At 33.6% G+C, this 22,126-nt stretch overlaps 2 protein-coding genes across 2 annotated transcripts; both read right to left on the minus strand.

Annotated features, from left to right (window-relative positions):
• Window positions 1-3,511: 3,511 nt before the first annotated feature.
• On the minus strand, window positions 3,512-9,905 carry LOC106103857 (nephrin-like). Its single transcript, XM_013283769.1, has 13 exons — window positions 9,698-9,905; window positions 8,999-9,125; window positions 8,224-8,420; window positions 8,017-8,127; window positions 7,314-7,514; window positions 6,815-6,975; window positions 6,378-6,531; window positions 5,948-6,072; window positions 5,714-5,873; window positions 5,244-5,582; window positions 4,870-5,142; window positions 4,226-4,405; window positions 3,512-3,813 (listed from the first exon to the last, which is right to left on the minus strand). The coding sequence occupies exons 1-13, from the start codon at window positions 9,780-9,782 to the stop codon at window positions 3,653-3,655; spliced, it is 2,274 nt and encodes a 757-aa protein (XP_013139223.1). The 5' UTR covers window positions 9,783-9,905; the 3' UTR covers window positions 3,512-3,652.
• A 5,480-nt stretch (window positions 9,906-15,385) lies between these two features.
• On the minus strand, window positions 15,386-19,040 carry LOC106103849 (serine protease easter-like). Its single transcript, XM_013283758.1, has 7 exons — window positions 18,966-19,040; window positions 18,359-18,495; window positions 17,580-17,778; window positions 17,017-17,171; window positions 16,837-16,945; window positions 16,402-16,567; window positions 15,386-15,831 (listed from the first exon to the last, which is right to left on the minus strand). Exons 1-7 carry the CDS (start codon window positions 19,027-19,029, stop codon window positions 15,597-15,599), a joined length of 1,065 nt encoding a protein of 354 aa, XP_013139212.1. The 5' UTR covers window positions 19,030-19,040; the 3' UTR covers window positions 15,386-15,596.
• Between the last annotated feature and the right edge of the window lie 3,086 nt (window positions 19,041-22,126).

Below are 22,126 nucleotides of genomic sequence, written 5' to 3' on the forward strand. Positions count from 1 at the left end.
GATCGTTTAAGCGAAAGAAAGTGTACCGTTGATTAGAATAAGGTTAAGCAAGTTTAAAGTAATTTGTTTGAAATGTTGTAATAACAGAAATATTATTTATTTTATCATTTACTTCCCTAATAAGAAGTGCAGAGTCTTTTTCAAGCAAGTAGTTATATATTTTTTATTGCAAAACATCGCATGTAAAGTTCATAGAGTCAATTTGCATTAAGCTTTCGTAATACTAAAGGCCGCCATACACGAACTGCTTGGTACAGACACCTTCGAGCTATCGGTGTTCAGCGGAACTTTTAGTAGTGATTTTACATTACGGTCGGTAGATCAAGGCTCGTGCATGTCAGCCAAATCTGGTAAATTTAAGAACCAGTGTAAATCACGTCGCAGTAAATTGTAAGAAAATTGCCATCTTTGTGTTATTGCGGCACATTCCTTGCGCTAAAATCTGTTTCTCGTTGTTCTACGGTTCGGAAAACTAAATTGCACATAATTTATGCTACACTAGTAATTTGTAAATTCTATATTTAGAGCATGCGCACACCTGAAACTAAAATATCGTACAATTGTTTAGTCTTCTTCCTATGATCTTATATGGAGGTGCAAACACTACTCGATTTTTAGTTGCCAACAGTTAAGTTGGCCGCGAAACAATCGACAATCACACAACTTTTGTGTGATTGTTTAATCAAAGGTGTGCGCCCGCTTTTTATGTTAAAATGTTTGTGAAAATTTTATTTAATTGTTTACATTTGTCAAATTATCAATAGCAAATGTCAAAATGACATGACCTGACAAACCTTGACAGTCTTGCTTCTTTATGTTGGCAGCAAATTATGGTCTCTTTCCCTCATTAGGGGTTTTATCAAAAATGTTTATGTATGTAATGTAACTGTAGGTCTTTTTTTATCAAAAAAAGGATTTTCTAAAAATATGCTGTAATTGCTGACATCTTAGGCAACAAAGAATTGTGTGTTTACGCTTTATTATAATAGTATAGATAATTGCAGCACCCAGAGTATTTAAGTCACTAAGAGAGTATCTTACTTCGGATTATGAGATATCATCACTAAGTTAGTGTTTTACTGTTCTTATTAAATGACAACAAATAAAACTACCATAAACGGAAAACAACAAATTCCTTAGTTTATGGAATAAAGTAGTTAAATACCAATAGAAAGTAATAACGCTGCAGGCGAATGATTTTGTCATAAATATTGTTATAGGCCGTTTTACGATCACATTAATAATTAAAAGTAAACGGTTATCTGGCTGCGTGTGGCCAAAATAATTAATAATATACGAGATAATAAAACTTATATTATTAGAAATGGATTGACGATGTCATTTATTAGTTATTAGGATGAAATATTACTTGTTAGGATTTTTTATTTTCATACTATGTACTTAATTATTACAGTTTAAGACTATTTTAAATTAGTGACTAGGCTTTAGTGGAGCTGGCCTAGTATAGTTTCCATCACGATCTTCTTTCACCCTAAGAACGTAGAGACCTAAGCAACTTTCTCTTTCTCCCTCTCTCCTTCTCTCTTTCTATCCTGTATTCCATACGGTAGTGGAGTCAGCTTTCCTTCTCAATTTCCTACGCTTCGCTCTATCTACGACATCCTGGTTCAAAACTACTCGCACTTTTCTTTAGTACCAAATCTTTCTTTTGGGTTTGCACAAGGCAAAATCAACTCTATTTAGTTCAAATTGAAACACGACAACATCAAAGAACCTTAATAAATACTGAACACCGACACTATTAGGTCAACAGAACTTATGTACCTCAATCGTTTGTCTCTCAAAGTTTTTAACGTGGACATTCGTCATGGCTTCTCTTAGAAGCTCAAAGCAACTGCATCGAAATAAACAAACACATTTCGAACTACTTTAAGAAATAAAAGATTACAAATTGTGTTCTTCCAAGAATAAAACGATTGTAAGAACAACTTGGAAAATGCGTTTTAATGAACTAGTTATTGCTCGCGTCTCCGTCCGCGCTGTAATATTTTTTTAATAAACATGGCTTTTGTTACTCAGCGTTAACGTAGAAATTTATTGATGGCTAATATTTTAAATCGGCCCAGTAGTTTTGGAGTAATTTCAATGCATACAAAAATACAAATCTTTCCTCTTTATAATATTAGTATACACTAGCAGTTCCTGTGCGATTTTATCCGCATAAACTTATTAAAACTATATTTTATTTTTTCCATGTGACAAATTATCAATTGCAAATGTCAAAATGACATGACATGGCAAACTTTGGCAATCTTGCTTTCTTATTGTTGGCAGCAACTTATGGTCTCTTTCCCACATTAGGGTTTTTATCCAAAATATTTACCTCCTAAGTTTAATGGCGTGAAATATATAGCCTAAAGTATGATGAACGTGTAGGGCTTTTTATTAATACAAGAATTATTCAAAAATATGCTGTAATTGCTGACATCTTAGGCAACAAAGAAGTGTGTGTTTACAATTTATTATAATAGTATAGATGTATAGATTGTAATCCAGCAGTAGGTATTTATAAGTTAAATACGGTTTTGAGAACAAATAGTTGTTTTTCATGATTTTTTTTAAATTACTAGAGCGGTTTGTTGTCTTAAAGAAACAATCCAATTTCTCCTTACTTACATTAGTAAGAAATTCCTAGCGGTTACGATTTTTATGTGTCTCGATTTATTGTGCAATTTGTTTAAATATGATTTATGTTTCGTAAATGGTTCGCAAACTTGTTACGTGCCGCTAAAATGCGTGTAACAGTAGACATTCTTGTACCTACTTTTAGTTCATACATTATGGATTTCTAGCTAAACGTTGGTAAGTCAACGAGGCACCGGTTGCGAAATTTAGTGGATTTTAAAATAACTTTTTAATTTCAAATTCAAAGTCCCGGGTAATTAATAACAAATCAAGTATTTTTTTTATGTGAATTAATCATATTTGTTTTAAATATTAAAATAAATGTAATTAAGTAACTAAATTTTTTTATTTAAAAGTGAAATAAATCAATCTCCGTAAGAACTAAGCCCAAAATCACGCTTAGTTATTCCCGTGCTATTTCAATTATCGAAACAATTGTTACAAATCATAGTGTTGCTTCGAGCAACTGTTATTGTTGACTGTTGTAGTGTTGTCTCACTTTTTCAAAGTCTATAAGAGGGAGTGGCGAGATAATTCAGTATTTTCTAAAATGGAAACACGCGCTTAAATTATATTCGTTAAAGTAAATGCAGGATTCATTGACCTTGAAACATTATAGCATTCTGTGAATACTTTTTAATTTATTTTGTGTATATTAAATAAGTTTATAATGTATGTTAATTTTTTTTAAGAAATATTTTAACTTTGAAATTATACAAACACGTTTTTATCTTTTATAGTCCTCTTCTAGTGGATTTTCAACAAATTCTGTAGATTGGCCCATTTTGGGATATATCTATCACAACAGGATGTTCAAAATAAAACAACCATTTAAATACTACATTTATTGTTTTCATAAAATTATCCAAAACAAAGTTTCAAATAATTCAGTAAAAATGCTTTTTATATTTCTCAATTGTTCCATTATTTTAACTATAATACTGTTGACTGTAAAAAAAACATGTCACTGAAGTAATTTCTAGATTATACTATTAAATTACCCCTTCTACACGGCACTTTCTCTTTGTAAAGTTAATGTGACGTCAGGCGGGGGTATCCAGTCTTGTGGTATGTGGGGACAATGACAATCCGCGAATGACGGACTATCGTCATCAGAATATTCACTGCTATTCGATCGTAGACTGCACGGCGGAAGACCATGGATGTCTAAGAAAGGATAGGATATCTATAGACAAGTGCTATACAAAAATAAGTTACTACAATTGTTCTTACCATTCCCTCCCCTTTCCTATCTCTCACACAACAAACTTAAATTAATAAGATTTAAAAATACATTCGTAAGAGCTTTCGCCCGCGACTTCGTCCGCGTGGAATTAAAATAAACAGAAGTGAGTAGCATATGTGTTCTTGCAGACTTTCCTCTACATCTAGACCAAATTTCATCGAAATCCGTTCATTGTTTAGGCTACAAACTCTAACAAACATACATCCATCCATCCAAACTTTCGCATTTATAATATTAGTATGATTACAGGGTGTTACAAAATTATTATAATTAAATGAATCGATGAAAAACCTTATTCCTAAATACTGATTCAGGTCTAGTGACGTAACTTACCGCTAGTTCGACTGAGATAATCTCGGGTGACGTCATCGAGTTGCAGCACTTGTATAACAGGCACAGGCGCCTTCGTCCGGGACCTCCTGGCCAAGCGTACGGCCAACAACGTCGAACAGACAAACATCACCACCAACAAGAGCACGCCTATCGATATTCCAATGTCTCTCTCCGTAAATACTGAAATAAATAACACATTTTCATTCGAAAAGATGCTCATATTGTATTTCTACATTAACCAGTTTTTTTATTTAAAATTAGAATCTCCCGACCATGAAGTATATTACGCATCTAAGATTGCAGATGTAAATTTATTTTAATTAAATGCTGTAAAATCTAAAACTAGTTTAATTATACATTATGAATAATATAATAGTGTCTACGATAAATTAAGCTCAATGTGTAGGCACCTACGGGTAGAGACCAAAAATACAACATGGGCTGCGAAGAAACAATTATTTAAATCAGGTAACTTTTCAGTTAGTATTCAGACATGGAGGAGCGCACACTACTCGATTTTTAGTTGTACAACTAAACAGTGGAATTGGCTGCGAAACAATTGACAATCGCACACATTTAAATAAAGGTGTGCGCACGCCCTTAAAAGAATTCTTTTGTTTTAGACAATGATTACGTATACATACATTTCCACCAGGGTGGTATAGCAGCACTCAATAGACCTTCCGTAGGCCTCAACAGCAGCGCTGCTGAACATCCATATCTATTGCACGCTGCTGCACCAGCCTCATCGCCGGCCTTCAGCAGACCCAGTTCCCCTCGAACTAGCCACGGCTCTTCGTTTTGCATCAGAGCTAAACTGTTACCAACTTCCAGAGATCGCTTTTTATCTAACACTAACGAAGTATTCGTCGTCGATAATCTCCACAACGATAGTTCGTAATACGTGGCGTTTTCAACTGCAAAAAGTTAAAGAAATTTACAATCAAACGACTATAACAAACTAATTTCAAGTATTTAAATTCATGCTGTGTAATTCTTTATCTATGATTTCCTGTACCTGGTAGACATCTTATTTGAAACTCCTTATATTCAAACGCAAGATCACATTGTTGTGGCTGTTGTGGTCTTAAATGTCCTATTCCAATGACTTTATTACAAGATTTGTCCTGAGACGCTACACCATTGTCAGCTTCACAGCTAACGTTTAGACTTTCCGAAAAAGGTCCAGCAACTTGTTCAAGAGATAATATATTTGATCCCGTAGTCAAATGTTGGGCATCATATTCCACTTGGTTGATATGCCACAAGTAAGTATCAGGAGGAGGTAGGGCTTTTACATTGCATATTAAAGTTTCTTTCTTAATAATAATACCTGTTTTTGTGCATGCTGGTGGATCTAAAAAAATGCTTCGGTAAATCATATTGTAACTGCTTAATATAATTTTTTTTGTTAGTCGAGGTAGAATATAGAACAAGATCAATATTGTAGAAATGTTATACGTGCTCGCCTAAGAGAGGATAACTTACAAAGAACATTTATATTGATGGGATCCGCTTTTGTTTCGCCGATGTTATTTCTTGCTGCACAGGAGTATCGACCACAATTACTTCGTCGTACTTCATCGATAATTAAATCATTTGTAGAAATCCGGATGCCTCGAATACCGTCTTCTTTTATTTCCATATCCTGATTGAATATATTTCAAACTATATGTAAAATACACCAAAACTTCATAATAAACAAATTTTAAAGTAACTTACATTGTAATACCAAAATAGTTTATTTGCTGGTGGATTTGCTTCAACCTTACATTTCAATATTAATGTGTCAAGTTCAATAACTTCATTTCTTCCGTCATCAAATTTTACATGTACTACTGGTGCAACTGTAAAAAAAAATGATTATTAAAAATTACTGAAAAGTGATCGTAAAATTACACTGCGACACCTGTTATTCCTGCTGTCTTCTATTTAGCAAAACAGATACCACTAATTGTGGTCTTTTCAAATATCTTGACTGCCAGAGGTCATCAGCGCGCTGTACAATACCCGAGGGTATCCCGTATCCCGATACATCTCAAATTCTGTTCTGCGAAACGACTCCCGCGAAGTTAGGAGCCATCGAGATATCTTACAACTACAGTACATGTATCACTTTAATGAAATTCTTTAGTAAGGAAAAATTACTTACATGTTACGTTCAATCTAACGGCAGCAGATTTTGAGTTTCTTCCAGCGGGCATTACTGGGTTTTTCGCTTCGCATGTTATATTACCATTATTGTCCAATCTATTTGGTGTTAATTCTATACGAGAAGTTACTGCTTGGAGAGTTTCATTCCATGTCTAAAAGTTGATTTTAATTTACCTACTCAATTTTGTAACGTTATCTCTACTTGCCATAGAGAAGGTAACCTATTAGACTTAGGGTCTGTCCCACCAAATTGTAAATTGTCTGATAATAATCCAGCAAAATATGTAATGAAAATTGGATTTTGCAACCTTAACGTCATTTTTAAGCTAGCTGAGATTCTATCAGCCAGTGGTGGGACAGGCCCTTCGATATTTTACAAGAAAAAACAACTAAGATTGGAATTCAAAATGTAGGTTAGGACTAACCGGTAACTACCTGATTACTATGGTGCGATAGGCGTTTTTGGTTCAGAAACCATGTTAAGTCAGGAATCGGGTATGAACCATATGCGATGCACTGCACTACAACTGTATCTCCTGATCGAATACCGTTTGAAGTTCCTTGAATCCATTCAACAGTTACATTGTTAGCCGGCACTAAAAACATTGACAAGATTAAAGTTGGTTAACACTGTCAACACTTTTGCATTAAAATATAATATCTACTTTAGCGGTTGTTTACTTGAATTTATATGTATACTAATATAACAAAGCGAAAACACACACAGATCTTAAATAAAAAGCTACACTTTTCGACACGCTTTAGGCTATATGTACATTTTCACGCTATTAAACTTAGGGGTAAGTAAATTAGAAAAACACCTTTATGTGGGAAAAGTATCATAAACTACAAGCTGCCAACATGGAAGCAAGGTTGTCATTTATGCAATGTTAGTACCAACATTTTCATATATGTAAGATGTATCTATACTTACAGTATAATTCTATCTGTAGACTAGCTTTTAATGGCTTCACTAAATGTGTATTGGTAGCTCTACAAGATAGGGTATCCGCATTATCACGGGTAAGTGGCAGATATAATTCGTTTTGTCGTACGTTCGGTATGTCACTTACACTATATGTTGCATCGACTAAGTTATCACCGGAATACCAAGTTATTTTCGGCGCTGGTCGTCCTGGAACAGAATTCTTATATATACCTATATATTTTTACATATTACATTTTTTATTATATTTTTATATAGTATAAAGTGACAAACTAGGAAGCGGCCAACGGACTATCCTAAATAATAAAGCGCCCACTGACTATAGATATTCGCTTTTGCATGCGTTTACCTTTAAAGAGGATATTTCAACTACTCGCTTTCTTTCCAAAAGTCTTCTTTGTTATCTTTCGTAGTACGAAAAGGATGGAAAGGGGAAGAGCCTAATGCCTAATTTAAATCAATTAGGCCTCCGGCACGCACACTCATTTGAAGAAACGCGGAATTGCTGCCATTGATGTTTTTCTGTGTGGTCGTGGTATTGCTGAGAGCAAACCAGTATATTCTTGCAAAGATGTTAAATCAGGCTCTACCACTATTGAAAATTAATCGACATCCGAAGAAACTGTTACAACTTGAGATTTCTCATAAAAATTATTAGATATAGATTTTAGATTAATAATATGAATAATACCTCCAATAACTAGACAGGTCAATACTAGCGTATCTCCTTCGTAATAAGGTCTAGTTTTATTGGTAACAGTGTTACCTAATTCGTCCAGAAAGAAAGGTTCACTTGGAAGAACTGAAAAGAAACATAAATTACTTCATCAAATACTAAATGTTGAATATTCATTGAAATTCAGTTTTTCATTCTACGTAACTAGCAACAAATAATTACCAATAACAGTTAAGTTTACGCCAGTATTTCTTGTTGGCGACAAAAGGAATTCCACTCTACAATGATACAAGGCTTGATCATCATCTCTCAGAGCTGAGATGGTCAGTGTCGTAGGATTTGAAGACATATTAGCGATCACTCGACCGCTGGCATTGAAACCAATGTTACACCATTCTGTTCCCACGCGAGCGTCATAACTACAACAGAAAAATAATCAATTTAGTTTCAACTGCCCAGAACATAAAATCTCTTTTACTTTATCCAAACATATTAAATGAATAAGTTTTAACTCTATGACATCAACGAAATCATTTTCATCAAAGATTATTTAAGATAACTATTAGCTTGTTTACAATGTTTATCTCTATTCGTTGTTTCTAACTCTCTGAGGTATGAAATTTACATAACAATAACACATTTTACATATGAATACAAAATTAAATCATTAAACATGGAATATGTTAACTCAAGTTTCATTAAATAGCGTATCATAAAAACAGAAGCCCTTGCCTTAAAAGGTAAACATTAAAAAAAGCAAAAGGGCTAAACATTAAAACTTTTTACGTTTGACATCCGTCTATTTAAAAACATTTGATATATCTTTAAAGCGCTCGCACACCTTTGATTTTTCAGCGATTGTTAGTCGATGGTGTGCGTCCGCTCTTGAAGTCAACTAATCTTTGAATTGCTATTCTCATCTTGTTGATCTCGTTTATGTCGTTACTCATTATAATTTTGTTACAATAGTTCAGCACTTATGTTAAAGATTTTTTACCTATAAATTGATTCATTATCTTTGTACCATACAAGGAGCATGATTTCATCCTCCGTCGTGTCCGGGCTTGAGTCACAAATAAGCGTTGACACCCCATTCTCCAAGGCCTCTTGAAACAACACTGGCCCTTTAGAAGAGAATACATTGAATGAGTTAATTAACCACTAACATCATAAAACACAAAGAAAACACGGGTTGTGCACGGGGGTGTACAATAGTAGAGTTGCAATGCAATGGAACCGTTTAATATTTATTTTTTAATAAAGTATAAGTAGAATTTTGTTAATTATAATAATATTTCCTTTAACCACTCCAACTAAGCTCTAGGCTTGTGCTTGAATATGGTTCACGCCAATACTCGAATGATAGGATTCGAACTCTCGACCGCAAGATCGGTACTCCAAACCATTAGGCTATTGGCGCTAAATTAATTATGTTATTACATTAAAACGCGTTTAAACACACTATTATGATCAGTGGAAAAGCAAGTTTACGAATTATGAATAAGTAGCTGTTGCTTGCGACTTACCCGTGATATTTACAGTAATAAATGTAGCTTACGTTACTCAGTGATAACGTAGCTATTTATTGATGAAAGAATTTTTGAAATTGACCCACTAGTTGAGTTATTTTAATACATACAAAAATATAAATTTCTCCTCTTTAAAATTTCAGTAAGTTTATAGAGATAGGACTTACCATCAGCTCCAGCGACAAAGGCGAGGGCAGGAGAGACGATTGTTAAAAATATTAGCGCCCCTAAGACGCGCATTCTACGGTCCATCCATGCTACTGTCTTCTCTCTTCGTATTCTTTATAATACAATACTTTTGAATATGTAAAAGTAATAAATCCGTCTCTCGTAAGATTCTTCCGATTTATTTTTAATCTGTTTGTAGAAAACAAAATAATTATAACAGTATCTAAAATTTCAGTGTCGTTTTTCTTCGTAAAATCTATCTAATAATTATAGTCCACAGGTTATTTTGAATGCTTTTTATCTTTACTTAAGAGATATCGCATGTTTATTTGATGTGTCGATGTTAATGCAAACGTGTTAGTTGAGACAAGTTAAATAGACAACTTTTTTGTAGATGCGATTAATGTGAGGTTATTAATCTTTATAAAAATGTTGTTAATGCAGTTGCAAAATTAGAGACACCTACGCATGGAACAATATGTTTTGATACTTACAAAATAAACTATCAAGTGCCTATTTGGCAATAATTGTACAAGTAGAACGATAATCAAAGACATTTAGATTGGGCATAGTCAACAAAAATTTTTCACCGGTACTTCCTTTGAAAGGTACTATAGTTGTCAAGCTTAGTGATACCTTTGTCCTTGTATTGACATGTAATAAAACATCTTATTTTCATTTAAATATTATTAAATGACACTGATTGGCAATAAATTTAAATATAATTAAATACGTTGACATGTGGTTTTGAGTATCAACAAATAGCGTTAGTGATGATTATGTCAAAAATGTTCCAAGAGAAGTGTCCTCCTCTATACATTTGAATCTCTTTAACAAGTATCTAAAAAATTTACATTACAATCCAAATGATTCTTTTAAGTTACTCTGAAGTTTGAACTTCATCACCAGCTCACTATACGTGCCCACTGAGAGGCTCGGAGCCTACTCTAAGTAAAGGTGACTAGGCCATAGTCAACCACGCTGGCCCAGTGCGGGTTGGTTGACTTCACACATATCTTTGAATTTCTTCGCCGATATGTGCACGTTGCATCACGATGTTTTCCTTCACCGTAAGAACGTACGGTAAATTATGTACATATTAAAAATCGAAAATCACATTGGTACATGGCGTGATTCGAACCCAAGACCTGTAGATTACAAGTCAAGTGCCTAAACCACTGAGCCATGATGCTCTTGACCGAAGTGAGACCGAAGACTCACCGAAGTTAGAACTTACAATCAACAAAAAATATAACTAAAAACACAATTCTACCGTTGTCAAAATATTCAAATAAAGTAAAAACATTATCTATTATTATTAGTAACGTTTATTTTTAATGTTTTCGGCAATGGAAACCGACGTGAATGATCTACAGATACCGGTACTGCACGGATCTCTGTGACTAATCTAACATCCGGATCGTTTTTTAACAACTTAACGGCTCCAAACGGAGATGTTCCATAACAGTTATATTAAATAGAGAGAGAGATATTCAATGCTTACATTTCAATATTTTATTTCTACTGAATATTATTAGTAATTTCGCAATCAATCCTTTTAATTTACATAAATTCTAAACGAACAGGATTTTTTTCGTAAAATGTTACATTGAAATATATTGAATTTAAATTTATCGTGATTAATAAAGCTCTCTTTCTCTTATATTTTTATGCTTAATTAACACCTTTACTGCGGTAAATAAAATCATCATTCGTCATCTGTTGCGACGGCGAGCCAAAATGCGCCCCCAATGACATTTCCATGAGTGCGTGGCAGGTCTTTCTAGACCCACCAGCACTAGGATACAATAAATTGGTACATTTTGTGGAAACATAATGCATACATTTTATGTAATGTAATGTATACACCTGAAATAACGCACCAGCGAGAGGGACATAGTTTTTTTCGTCCGCACCAGCTTAAGTACCGCGTCAGGCTGATATCGACCTGTTACGCAGGAAACGCGTTAAATGAGCAAAATTCTAGGTTAGATGTCAATTTTGACTTCTTCATCTTCAATCCAATTTGGCCTACCAATTTGCTTATAATGGCTGTACAAAAGCAAAATATGAAAGATGTTAAATCAAATAAATTGAAATGAAATTTGGTACTACGTCTGAATAAAATGCGAAAATACACAAGTTAATGTTAATTTTACTTACATTCTGTACAAATTTGAGGTTTTTATTCCATCAACTTTTAAAACTATAGATATTCACATAAAATATTAACACAATTTTATTATCACAGTCACTTAATTATAACTTAAATGACCTTTGTCACAAAAATATTTCGAAACAGACACAGAAGCGAATTATTTTATATTCTTGAATATTTTATCTGTTGTTAATTCTGAACGAAAAATACGCGGGAAAAATCTCAATATGACACGTCCTCTCACTGCGGTGGTCCGTAACTTACTGAATTTGTAACACCAATCACAATGTTGTCAAGAACCGGTTATATAAAAATATATTTTATGACGATGTATTAATGTCGACATAAGTTTTAAAGGCTTTTTTTGCAACATTTAACAGCATCTCAGCACGAGAATTCATCATCCAACTTAATGCGTGAGGCAAAGCAACTTATAGACAGACATATAGATTTTTCAGTAAACTTAAAATGGTTTTGCCAGAGCTCATCATAAGTTTTCATTATAAAAGTAATACAAAAACATTTATCATGTCCTTCTCTTTGATAGAGAGAAAATAATATGTTTTCCTGTAGGAAAATCCTTTACTAAAGGCAGTTGTGATCCAATCCTAGAATAATTTTACATTTGCAGTATTCTAAATTAAAAAATAAAGTCAGTTATGAATATTTTTTTTACTTATATAAACTTAACACTTTACATACCGTGAGGAAAAAGTTTATTTAAACATCTATTTTCGGATTACAACCATCATACTAAATGCAATGCATTAGAAATAGTTATACAAACAATCAATGCGCGGCCACACTCGACGCGTGAAGACATATCAAACAAAGAATTAAGGTTTCATGATAAACATCAACACCCAAATCTCACAATAGAGATGTTTCATACCGCATTAGGCAACACAAATAGAGGAAACGCGTCTGGATTCACGGTTACACTTTCACTGAATATATTATACCTTACTAATAACAAAGAGGAAAGGTTTATACTTTTGTATGTAAGAAATAAACTCGAAAACTATCTATTATTGTACTATTTAACATTGCACTGTATTCCATTAAAGACAGATAACGCCGAAACTAGTTGCATTTATAGACCGACAAACTATTAGAGCCGGCAAACATTAGTAAATGATTTTTGCATGATGTCCATGTAAGTTAGATATTTTGCAACATAATCAACGGATAGCAGCGCCTCTTACAGTGCTAAACATCTTTTTTTTAATATAACAGTTGGATGGTTCAAATAAACCTAACATAGGTAATACTGATAACTGAACAGTTCATAGTTTTGTTAGATTTATCTGAATACGAATGTTCAGATAAAATTGAGAGCGTGTAGAAAGTTAAACGTCAAAAAGCCTTTTGGTTTTACGGTTTATGTTTCGGTACGGTGTATGGTATATAACAAAGTAACACCAATGTTTATCGGCACATATCAATAACGGCCTATTTTATAACAGATTCTTGGAAATAGATTATCTCATATCTTGTAAGTACTGGTAATAAGTTATACCAACTATGCGAGCGAGATAATCACAATAGCTGCTAATTCCTGCGGCTGTAAATAGCCAGGGCGTCTCCGCGGCGCCTTTGTCTTATTCAACAATTTACTGCAAGTAATGTTTATTGCACTGCACTTGAGTTACATCGAAACAGTACTAATCTAAGTGTTAAGAAGGGTGAAAGGTGGGTTCAGGTTTAATTTAAGATCTCCACAGTCTTAACTGAACAAATTTCTTATAACCCGAATTTTGATTGTTTTCTGGCTTTCCAACCTCTTTTTTATTACTTTACTTTTAACGGGTCATAAAAACAGGTACAATTTCTTATCTTGGTATTTAACACGAAAGAAAATGTACCGTTTTTGAAACACTGTGTGATTTACTATAAAAACCTTACATAGTGTTTCAAACACATTGTAGCTTGATCATACGTCGACCCTTTCATATCGTGTTTTAGAACCCAGCGCGATTTTTTGACAAATTTAACATAGTGTGTGAACTTAACCTATTTCAGGTTTTATGACAATTAATTCTAACAATACCAGCTAGTCTAAAATAAGTAGTTGATTACAATAAATTAAAAAAGACGTATGACGAATTACAGTTTTATTTGTAACTAAAATTAAAAACTCTTACATCAATTTATTATTCCACCGAATACTAGAAGGAATCTTAACACTTGCATCGCTTAGCTGAATTTGGGGTTCAAGCATATTAAAATGTCCTTTCAGTATTCGGCCGTACGTGTGTTTCCACGATTGGAACATATGTTTAAAATGTATTGACATCCAATTGTTTCAGTTTTAATAAAAGTGACAACAACAAGGGTGCTACAGCGGAATTTCACGGATAGAAAATCGAAATGTGTCTGTCTAAGACAGTGATTCCCAAAGTGGTCTATATCGACCCTTAGGGGTCTATGACAACCTGCAAGGGGCTACGTCAGCAAGAAAAAATGTGGGTGTCCATGAAATGAAAATGTGGGTCCAAGATATTGGATCTCAACACATACACTGATAGTACCTATTTACTTACATCATAATATCTTATAATATCAAAACATATACATTACTTATTTTAAATTTAATTAATAAATGTATTAATTAACATGTCTTTTTACTTTAAGTTTTTAACACTAAGGGTGAGTTGCACCATATCGCCGGTTACCGTTAAAGTTAAAATTATTTGTAATGGTAATATTTGAAATAACCTTAAAATTTACTAAGGGTGAGTTACATTAACTAACTGTAAACCTTAACCAGCACATTCCCGATGGTTACGTCTACGGATGTCCATGATATTCGCTATACCAGTTTTGCGCTGGTCAAAATGACGTCATATTTGACACTAATCATAACCGCCCGATTTTGGTCGGTTATAGTTAGCGTTACGGTTAGTGTCAGTTCGGTAGTGTCAACTGTCACAAGCTCTTATCTTCAGAAGTACAAATAATGGAAAAAGTAAAGGAAAAAGAAAATCTCTACTATTATCCTATACGTAATCCAGAAGAATAAAGTCTTGCGTGCTCGGAAATAATGGATTTCCAAGATGGAAATCGAAATTTGGCCAAACATTCAGTTTAGACAAATTTCGAGTGTCTAAAGCTATAGCAACAGCGCTTGTCCCTTTTCTCTTATTTAAAAAATGTCCTCCATAAAAGGACAATTTGTAATATGCATTGACAGGACAATTTATAATATGGCAAATAAATAATATTCATTTATATTTGTATAATTTTATTGCTTCATTTTTGGCGCTACATATTTGAGTAGTAAAGTAAATATAGTTTCAAAAATGGCCCAAACTAGTTTATTTTCACAAGAGTTTGCCATTTTCTCCATCTCCGTGGGCAAAAAGTTTATGTCACTATAAAATACCATGCGTATGATACATAAACATAATTGGCGAAACATGTATTTCCAAACATTTTAATTTGCGTAAATGTCATTCTTGACACCAACTTGACACTTTAGTGACATTCAGGTTTAAATGTTTCCATTGTAAAAACGAAAAACACATAAAACCTCTGTGAAAATATGTTTTTGCACTTGTAACCCTATTAACTATAACTATAACTTTTACGATAACCGGCGATATGATGCAACCCACCCTAAACTTCACTACAGTTAGAAATTTCCAGGAAATGAATATCAGGTAGGTAAGTAGGGGTCTACCCAACACGGAAAGACATGGCAAGGGGTCTACGACACAAAAAGTTTGGGGAACTCTGGTCTAAGACTTGATCGTGTCCAATATCCACGTCATATATTTTCGAACATCTGTATAGATTTCTGGGCCGCATTCAGACTTCGCTGTGTTCAAAATACCATATTGATAGTAACTATAAGAGTCGGGATCTGAACCTATAAGCATCAGAGGCGCTCCAGGGACGGACTCGCAGCGGTGGTTATTAACTATTACTGTACATATGCTGTTCTTTGCCAAATCTCTTCGATAGTTTCTATTCCTGAAACGAAATATTTTTTTTTTTTTAAATTGATTTACACATAACGCTTGGTACCCAACGATGTTACAAGTTTAATGTAACATTCGTATAGACTCGTTGCTCGCTGGTATCCCCGTACCGCCGCGTATTGACTGCAAGAATGTTCGCCGTAAAATACGTCACCTTACATACATCTCGGAACCTCGGTAACACTAACCCTTAGATTAGCTACGATGAATTGCACACAAACTATATGTATTCCTTAATGTGAATCAAAGAATAAAAATAAAAATTAAATAAATGAATTTGAAATAATTTAATAACAACGTATCGTAAAACATTAGTGAAGCGTGGGATATTTATTCACAAACGCCCAACTTATTGTCATCTCCTTTAAACTCTTCATAGAGTTTCTTTCTAAAAAAAGGGACAACCAGCTACAACGACATAACTCACGCCCGTAACCCAGAGGATCAGGCAGAGACCATGGTTCTCCATTTGGCTTGATCCTGACACCCCTCTCACTTCTTCTACATTAATGCATCTACGGAGAAAAAGAGATGAATATGTTTTTGTACGCGTAATACTCACTTATTTACATAGAGATCACATTCTTCGGTAGTAGAAATTGTTGCATGATATCTGAATTGGAGTTCACTTCCATTTTCGTCCCAATACGATACTGCACCAGTGGAACCCGTAACATTCTTAAGTCTGTGTTCATCCGTAACTGGTAAGCAAATTACACCAGCGTTTTCTAAAAATAGTAAACGATATATTTTTTTACAATTATCTTTGAAACACTGGGTAGGGGACACCCTAGATGCTAGAAGGCTTGTTCATTTGTTCATGGGCATCGAGGGAGGGGTGGCAGCTGCCCTCTCACTAGGGAATCTACTACTTCGAACAAGATCATATTAATGATAGCGTTTTCCCCACCAGACCATCGACTGACGATGCCCATGGGATTACTGACAAATTCACCTAAGAATTATTTCTAGATGTCGTTAGTTTAATTTATTTTACCTTTCGATAAGTCCACTGGGTTTCGAAGACGTAAAAGACCAATATTGTTTAATGTTCTTGAACTGCTTGTATACTCTGGATGAGTGATCTGTTCTGATACCCCTATATCCTGTGGGAAATGTAAAGTTAATAAATAGATCTGGTGAGAAAATTCATGAAAAAATTGAGTATCTTAGTTACCTGAACGTCACTTTCGCAAATATTTGTACATTCTGGGCTTTGAATACGACCACCGACTCGTACGCCGAGAATACGCCTGCCGATGAGACAATCAGCTGTGGTCAATACGTACCGTGAATTAATGAGGGTTCCCATGCATTGGAATGCATTCGAGTCTGCAATATTAATACAACGATTTATATTTTTTTTTAACAGTGACGATGGACTTTCGCCAAAAAATCGTGAGGATCTTTTTCCGAATACTGTTTATTGGGCAGCATCTTTATAACATTGATCCAATCGTTTTAGTGTAAAAAAATGCCTTTTGTTAAAGCAATGAAATACCTACAAATGGCCAGTTCTTTTGTCATATTACTTTAAAACAAAGAAACTAATTGAGAATCTCCTTCTTTTAGAAGGCAGTTAAATAAAGGTCTTTTCATACATACTCGTAGTCTAGAGGTCTAAAGTAGACATAGGTACTGCATGGCCTTAGATTACTCACTGTCACCTTAAGTTCGATTCATATGTATCAAAGTCAGTACATATATTTTTAGAATAAGGATATTTTTATAAAACCTAACCTCTGTTTCTGTACGCGATACGAACGACCCAAGGAAACTCATTATCCCACACGCGGTATCCACCTAGCAGTCTTTGCGTTACTATATGACCGCACTGCGTCGGTAAAAGGTTAACATTGTGATGATTAGATAGTTTGCTTGTTGTTCCCTCTCCGGTTTCTTGATTATCTATTGATTGATTGATATTATTGCAACAAATCTGTAAAGCATATTTTTAATTCAGCATCAGCTCAGTATAATTTTAGTATGAGCTAGTAGACTCATTTTATGAAGGTTCGTTTGCAAAAACTGGGGACCTCCATTTAACTTCCGATACGTTTAGTAGGGACCATAGACATCTAGTTTTTGACCATGCCCACCGCACTATACAAATGAAGTTTGACTATAATTATTTACTTTCGCAATAAAATGGATGCATATAGGTCCTCAAATATTTTCTTTAGAGCAGAGTGGGAAAGAAGGCACCAAAAATCCGGGCGGTAACATGCAATACCTAGATGTCTAAGGTCTCTTTTACAAGTATCAGGAGTCAAAATGAGGTTGTTTCATGTCAACACATTTATCGCAAGCTATTAGAGCTAAACTATCGCACAACTGTTGTGCGATTGTCGATTGTTTCGTAGTCACTTCAACTGTTTAGTAGTGTGGCACCTCTATAATAAGCACATAGTAATCAAAGCGAGAGTAAACACTTGTGCGATAGTTTAGTCAACGGTGTGCGCGAGCTCTAAAAGATACCGTGCCAATGTGTAATAACACATTTCCATTTCAAAGTTTACCTTAGGTAGTGATACTCTTGAATCGAATCCGCATATATTTTTTCTTAAAATCTGTCCTGTTTTTTCACTCCTATCACGAGCTACTAATTGTGATGCGCTCACACAATGTGTTATGGGAATACAATTTTCACAAGCATCTGTAAATATAATCTACGTTTACTAATTTACGATCATGAATGAATAAAACTAAAAGTTTTGCTAAATCGAAGGAAAAACTACCTTTTTTCCGTTTGGTTATGAATTTATTATTTGAACTAAAGTTATTGTTATAACTTAAAATACACAATGTATAGTAATGTATCGTTGTTTTTGGTTGACTTTTTACATTATAAGGTGCGTTTTTCAACTTTGTAATTTACTAGTAATATTTAACTAAATAGTATCGTTTTACAGACTAGCTTTCGCACGCGACTTCGTCCGCGCGGAATAAAAAAAAAACAAACGAAAGTAGCCTATGTGTTCTTCCAAACTATCCTCTACATCTATGCCAAATTTCATCGAGATCCCTTCAGCCGTTTAGGCTACAAACTCTAACAAACGTCTACCCATCCATCCATCTAAACTTTCGCATTTATAATATTAGTAAGATTAAAATAATGTTACTTACTTAAGCTGCTTGTAATAGTTGAAGATAGTGACAAAATTAATAGAGTCACTAACATTTTCAACATTTTTAAACACGTTGCCTTCTTTCTACTTATTTGACACGACTGTCCCTAAACCTGCCAGGACGTCGAATTGTTCTTTTTTTTAATCTATAAAAAATATTATGTAACATTGCGATGGGTAAAACCGCACAAGTTATCTTATTCTGGAATCACCCACGTAATTATTTCTATCCATTTATATAAAAATAAGAATCAATGCTTCAAACTTAAACACACAGCATACTAATATCATAAATACTGAAGTTTGGATGTATTTTATTATCTGTAAAATATGTCTCAGATATAAAACAAAGACTAGAAAAACATACTAACTACATATTAAGTTTTTTTTTTAATCCCGCGCGGACATCTTGCCTGCTATCAGCTATATTGGTAGAATATCTAATTGTTACCCTCCATATCTCATTTTCAATCACATTGACGTCCACAATACCAATCAGCGGCAGTATGAGTTTTAAAATGTATTGAATTATTTTTTTTTATATTTTAAAGTGGAGTCCGCCAAAACTGGTGAAGTTACCGCTGCCCATAGACATTTTATTATTTTAGTTAGGTTAAAGACGCAAACTCATTCGGAGCATGATAATTAACCAGCTTGTGAGAAAGCGTTACTGTGGGTTTAGATAGGCACTTGTGTTGTTGTCTTTTTTCATTTCAAACAGATAGTAAGGGATGACAATATGTATCAATGTGTCCCAGCAGTCAAACCAATGCAACATTTACATATCTCTATCAAGGCACACTTACGAGTGTTGTTTTGAATAAAAATTCGATGTATTGGAAACTAAATGGTGCTTTAGAACTTTATCTATGAATGTTAAATGTTTCCTAAGCATATGATGTTAAAATAAAATGACATTTTATGCAAAACTATTCAAGTATTTAGAAGTATTTGATTCAAAATATGGAAGACTAGCTGTGGCTCGCGACTTCGCCCGCGTGAAATTAAAAAATATAGCCTATATTACTCACAGATAAATTAATTTTCTAACGGTGAAAGAGTTTTTGAAATCGGCATAGTAGCTTTTGAGTTATTTAAATACATACAGAAATACAAAAATACAAAAACACAAATCTTTCCTCTTTATAATATTAGTATAGAAGTATAGATTATGTAACCATGTTTGAGAAAGGTGATTGCAATAAATTAGACATATCAATTTACTTTACCAAAAAAAAAAGAATTTACTAACTTTATGGTAAGTTTGAATCAAAAAACCCTGTGATTTTCTAGTAAATGAATATAAGTACTCGAACGCATCGAAAAAATACTTAGAAATGTAAAAGTTACGGCGAGTGATATTTGAACTCACTGTTTCTTTAGTATAATTGAAAACACCTCGACTGTGGGTTGATTCATGCCGATATAACATACTTTATAACACTCAGGGGAAGCAGACGAATCGAATAACCTCACTCGTCAAATAAGTTTAGGCTGGAGGCCGTCACAATGTAATTTACATACATAGAAACCCAGACATTAAAACAGATTTAGATAGCCCGAGTAAACATTACCCTTTTTGTCAGTCGGGTAAAAATATAGGTACAGTGGTGGGAAAAAATAGGTACAGTCAGAGAATCTGGCGTCCACCTTAAAAGCGTTTGAACTGTTTAAAACGAGACGCGAAAAATCAATATAACGCAGCTTAAGAATGCGTGTTTGAAAAAAGTAGGTTAGTGATAGAAAGCTAGTTTTTTTTTATTATTATTCCTTCATTTGAAGCACTTACTGATATCTACTTAGTTATTTGTAGGAAGAGGTGTTTGTACTGTTGCAATTAACAAGGCAATTTTTCCTAAAGTGGGACACCGCGTTCTTCCGCGACTGTACAAAATTAAACATTCTTTTGATGAACTGTTAACGAACAGAAAATTACATTTGGATTACTCTTTATTGAAACTGAACTGACAAAAACTTTATTTGTCCCTCATGAGAGCAGTAGAGGTGCTTTTGTATACGTCTAAAGCCCTTCAACTTTTGTCTCACGGAAACTGTTTAAAAAGCACTTAAAAATTTTACGCATAGCTAATGCTTTAACACTAAAAGTGTAAAATTCTAATGTCTTGTTTGTGTTTTACTTTTAACAAGATTGAAGAAAGTTCTGCTTATATTTAAATCTATGTTGCCACATTAATCTAAAAATACATTAATCTTTGATAGATTTAACATTAAAGATTATTAAAGCGAATTTTATAATTGAATGCTTGAATTAAAAGTCAAGAAGACTTATTATGAGAAGTAGAGGTTAACAAATCTTATAATTTCTGAGTAATATAAATCTGAATGGGTTTCTTATATCTATAGACTATTCAAAGGTTCGTTTACATTGTTGTCTGTTGGGTGAAGCGAGCATTAGACTTTATCTGTTGCCCTTAATCTGAGATAAAAATCAAGACCAATCAAATAACGGTACAGCCTTTCCCTTCAATCGGCAATGATTTCTTACATAGCGTGTTTCAATCTCTTTTTTATAATGGCCAGGTATTACTAAAATAAACGGCTAGGTTGAAACAGTCAACATTAACATAACATTGTATTCAATATATTTATATATTCTACTTTAGTACTGCAAATAAATTAGGAAATGATGTAAACCTTTAAAATTATAATAGCAATTCAAATAGACACCTTTAAAAATAAAATAGCAATTTCTCATCAGTGAACAATAAGTATGTTTTACTAAAAGGTGTTTAGGGCAATTTCCGAGGTTATCATAAAAGTCAGGTTATCAGGTATTGTATCAAAAAATTATTTATAATGTTAATTTAATAACGTGATTATTAATGGTCCCTATTTACTAAAAAGTGTATGCAGTTGTTGACGTCAAATTATTCATCAATAGATAATTAAATTCAGTAAGATCACTATTACCAGTTTTGGGTTTTCTGACAAAACAAAACTTTAATGATAAAGACGTCAGAAGAAAGAATAGCAACGTTTACCGAAGATAGCATTTTTTTTAAAGTAGATTACGAAGAAGTTATTAATAGAATCCTTTTCTTTGCCAACATAGAACAGAAATGACTCAAGATTTAAAATTAAGAATAAAAAACTTGGAATAAGAGTACAAGGTTAATATACACCTTTAAATTCACAAGG

The sequence above is a fragment of the Papilio polytes genome, unplaced genomic scaffold (assembly GCF_000836215.1).
Source record: "Papilio polytes unplaced genomic scaffold, Ppol_1.0 DF823700.1, whole genome shotgun sequence".
Lineage (NCBI taxonomy): Eukaryota > Metazoa > Arthropoda > Insecta > Lepidoptera > Papilionidae > Papilio > Papilio polytes.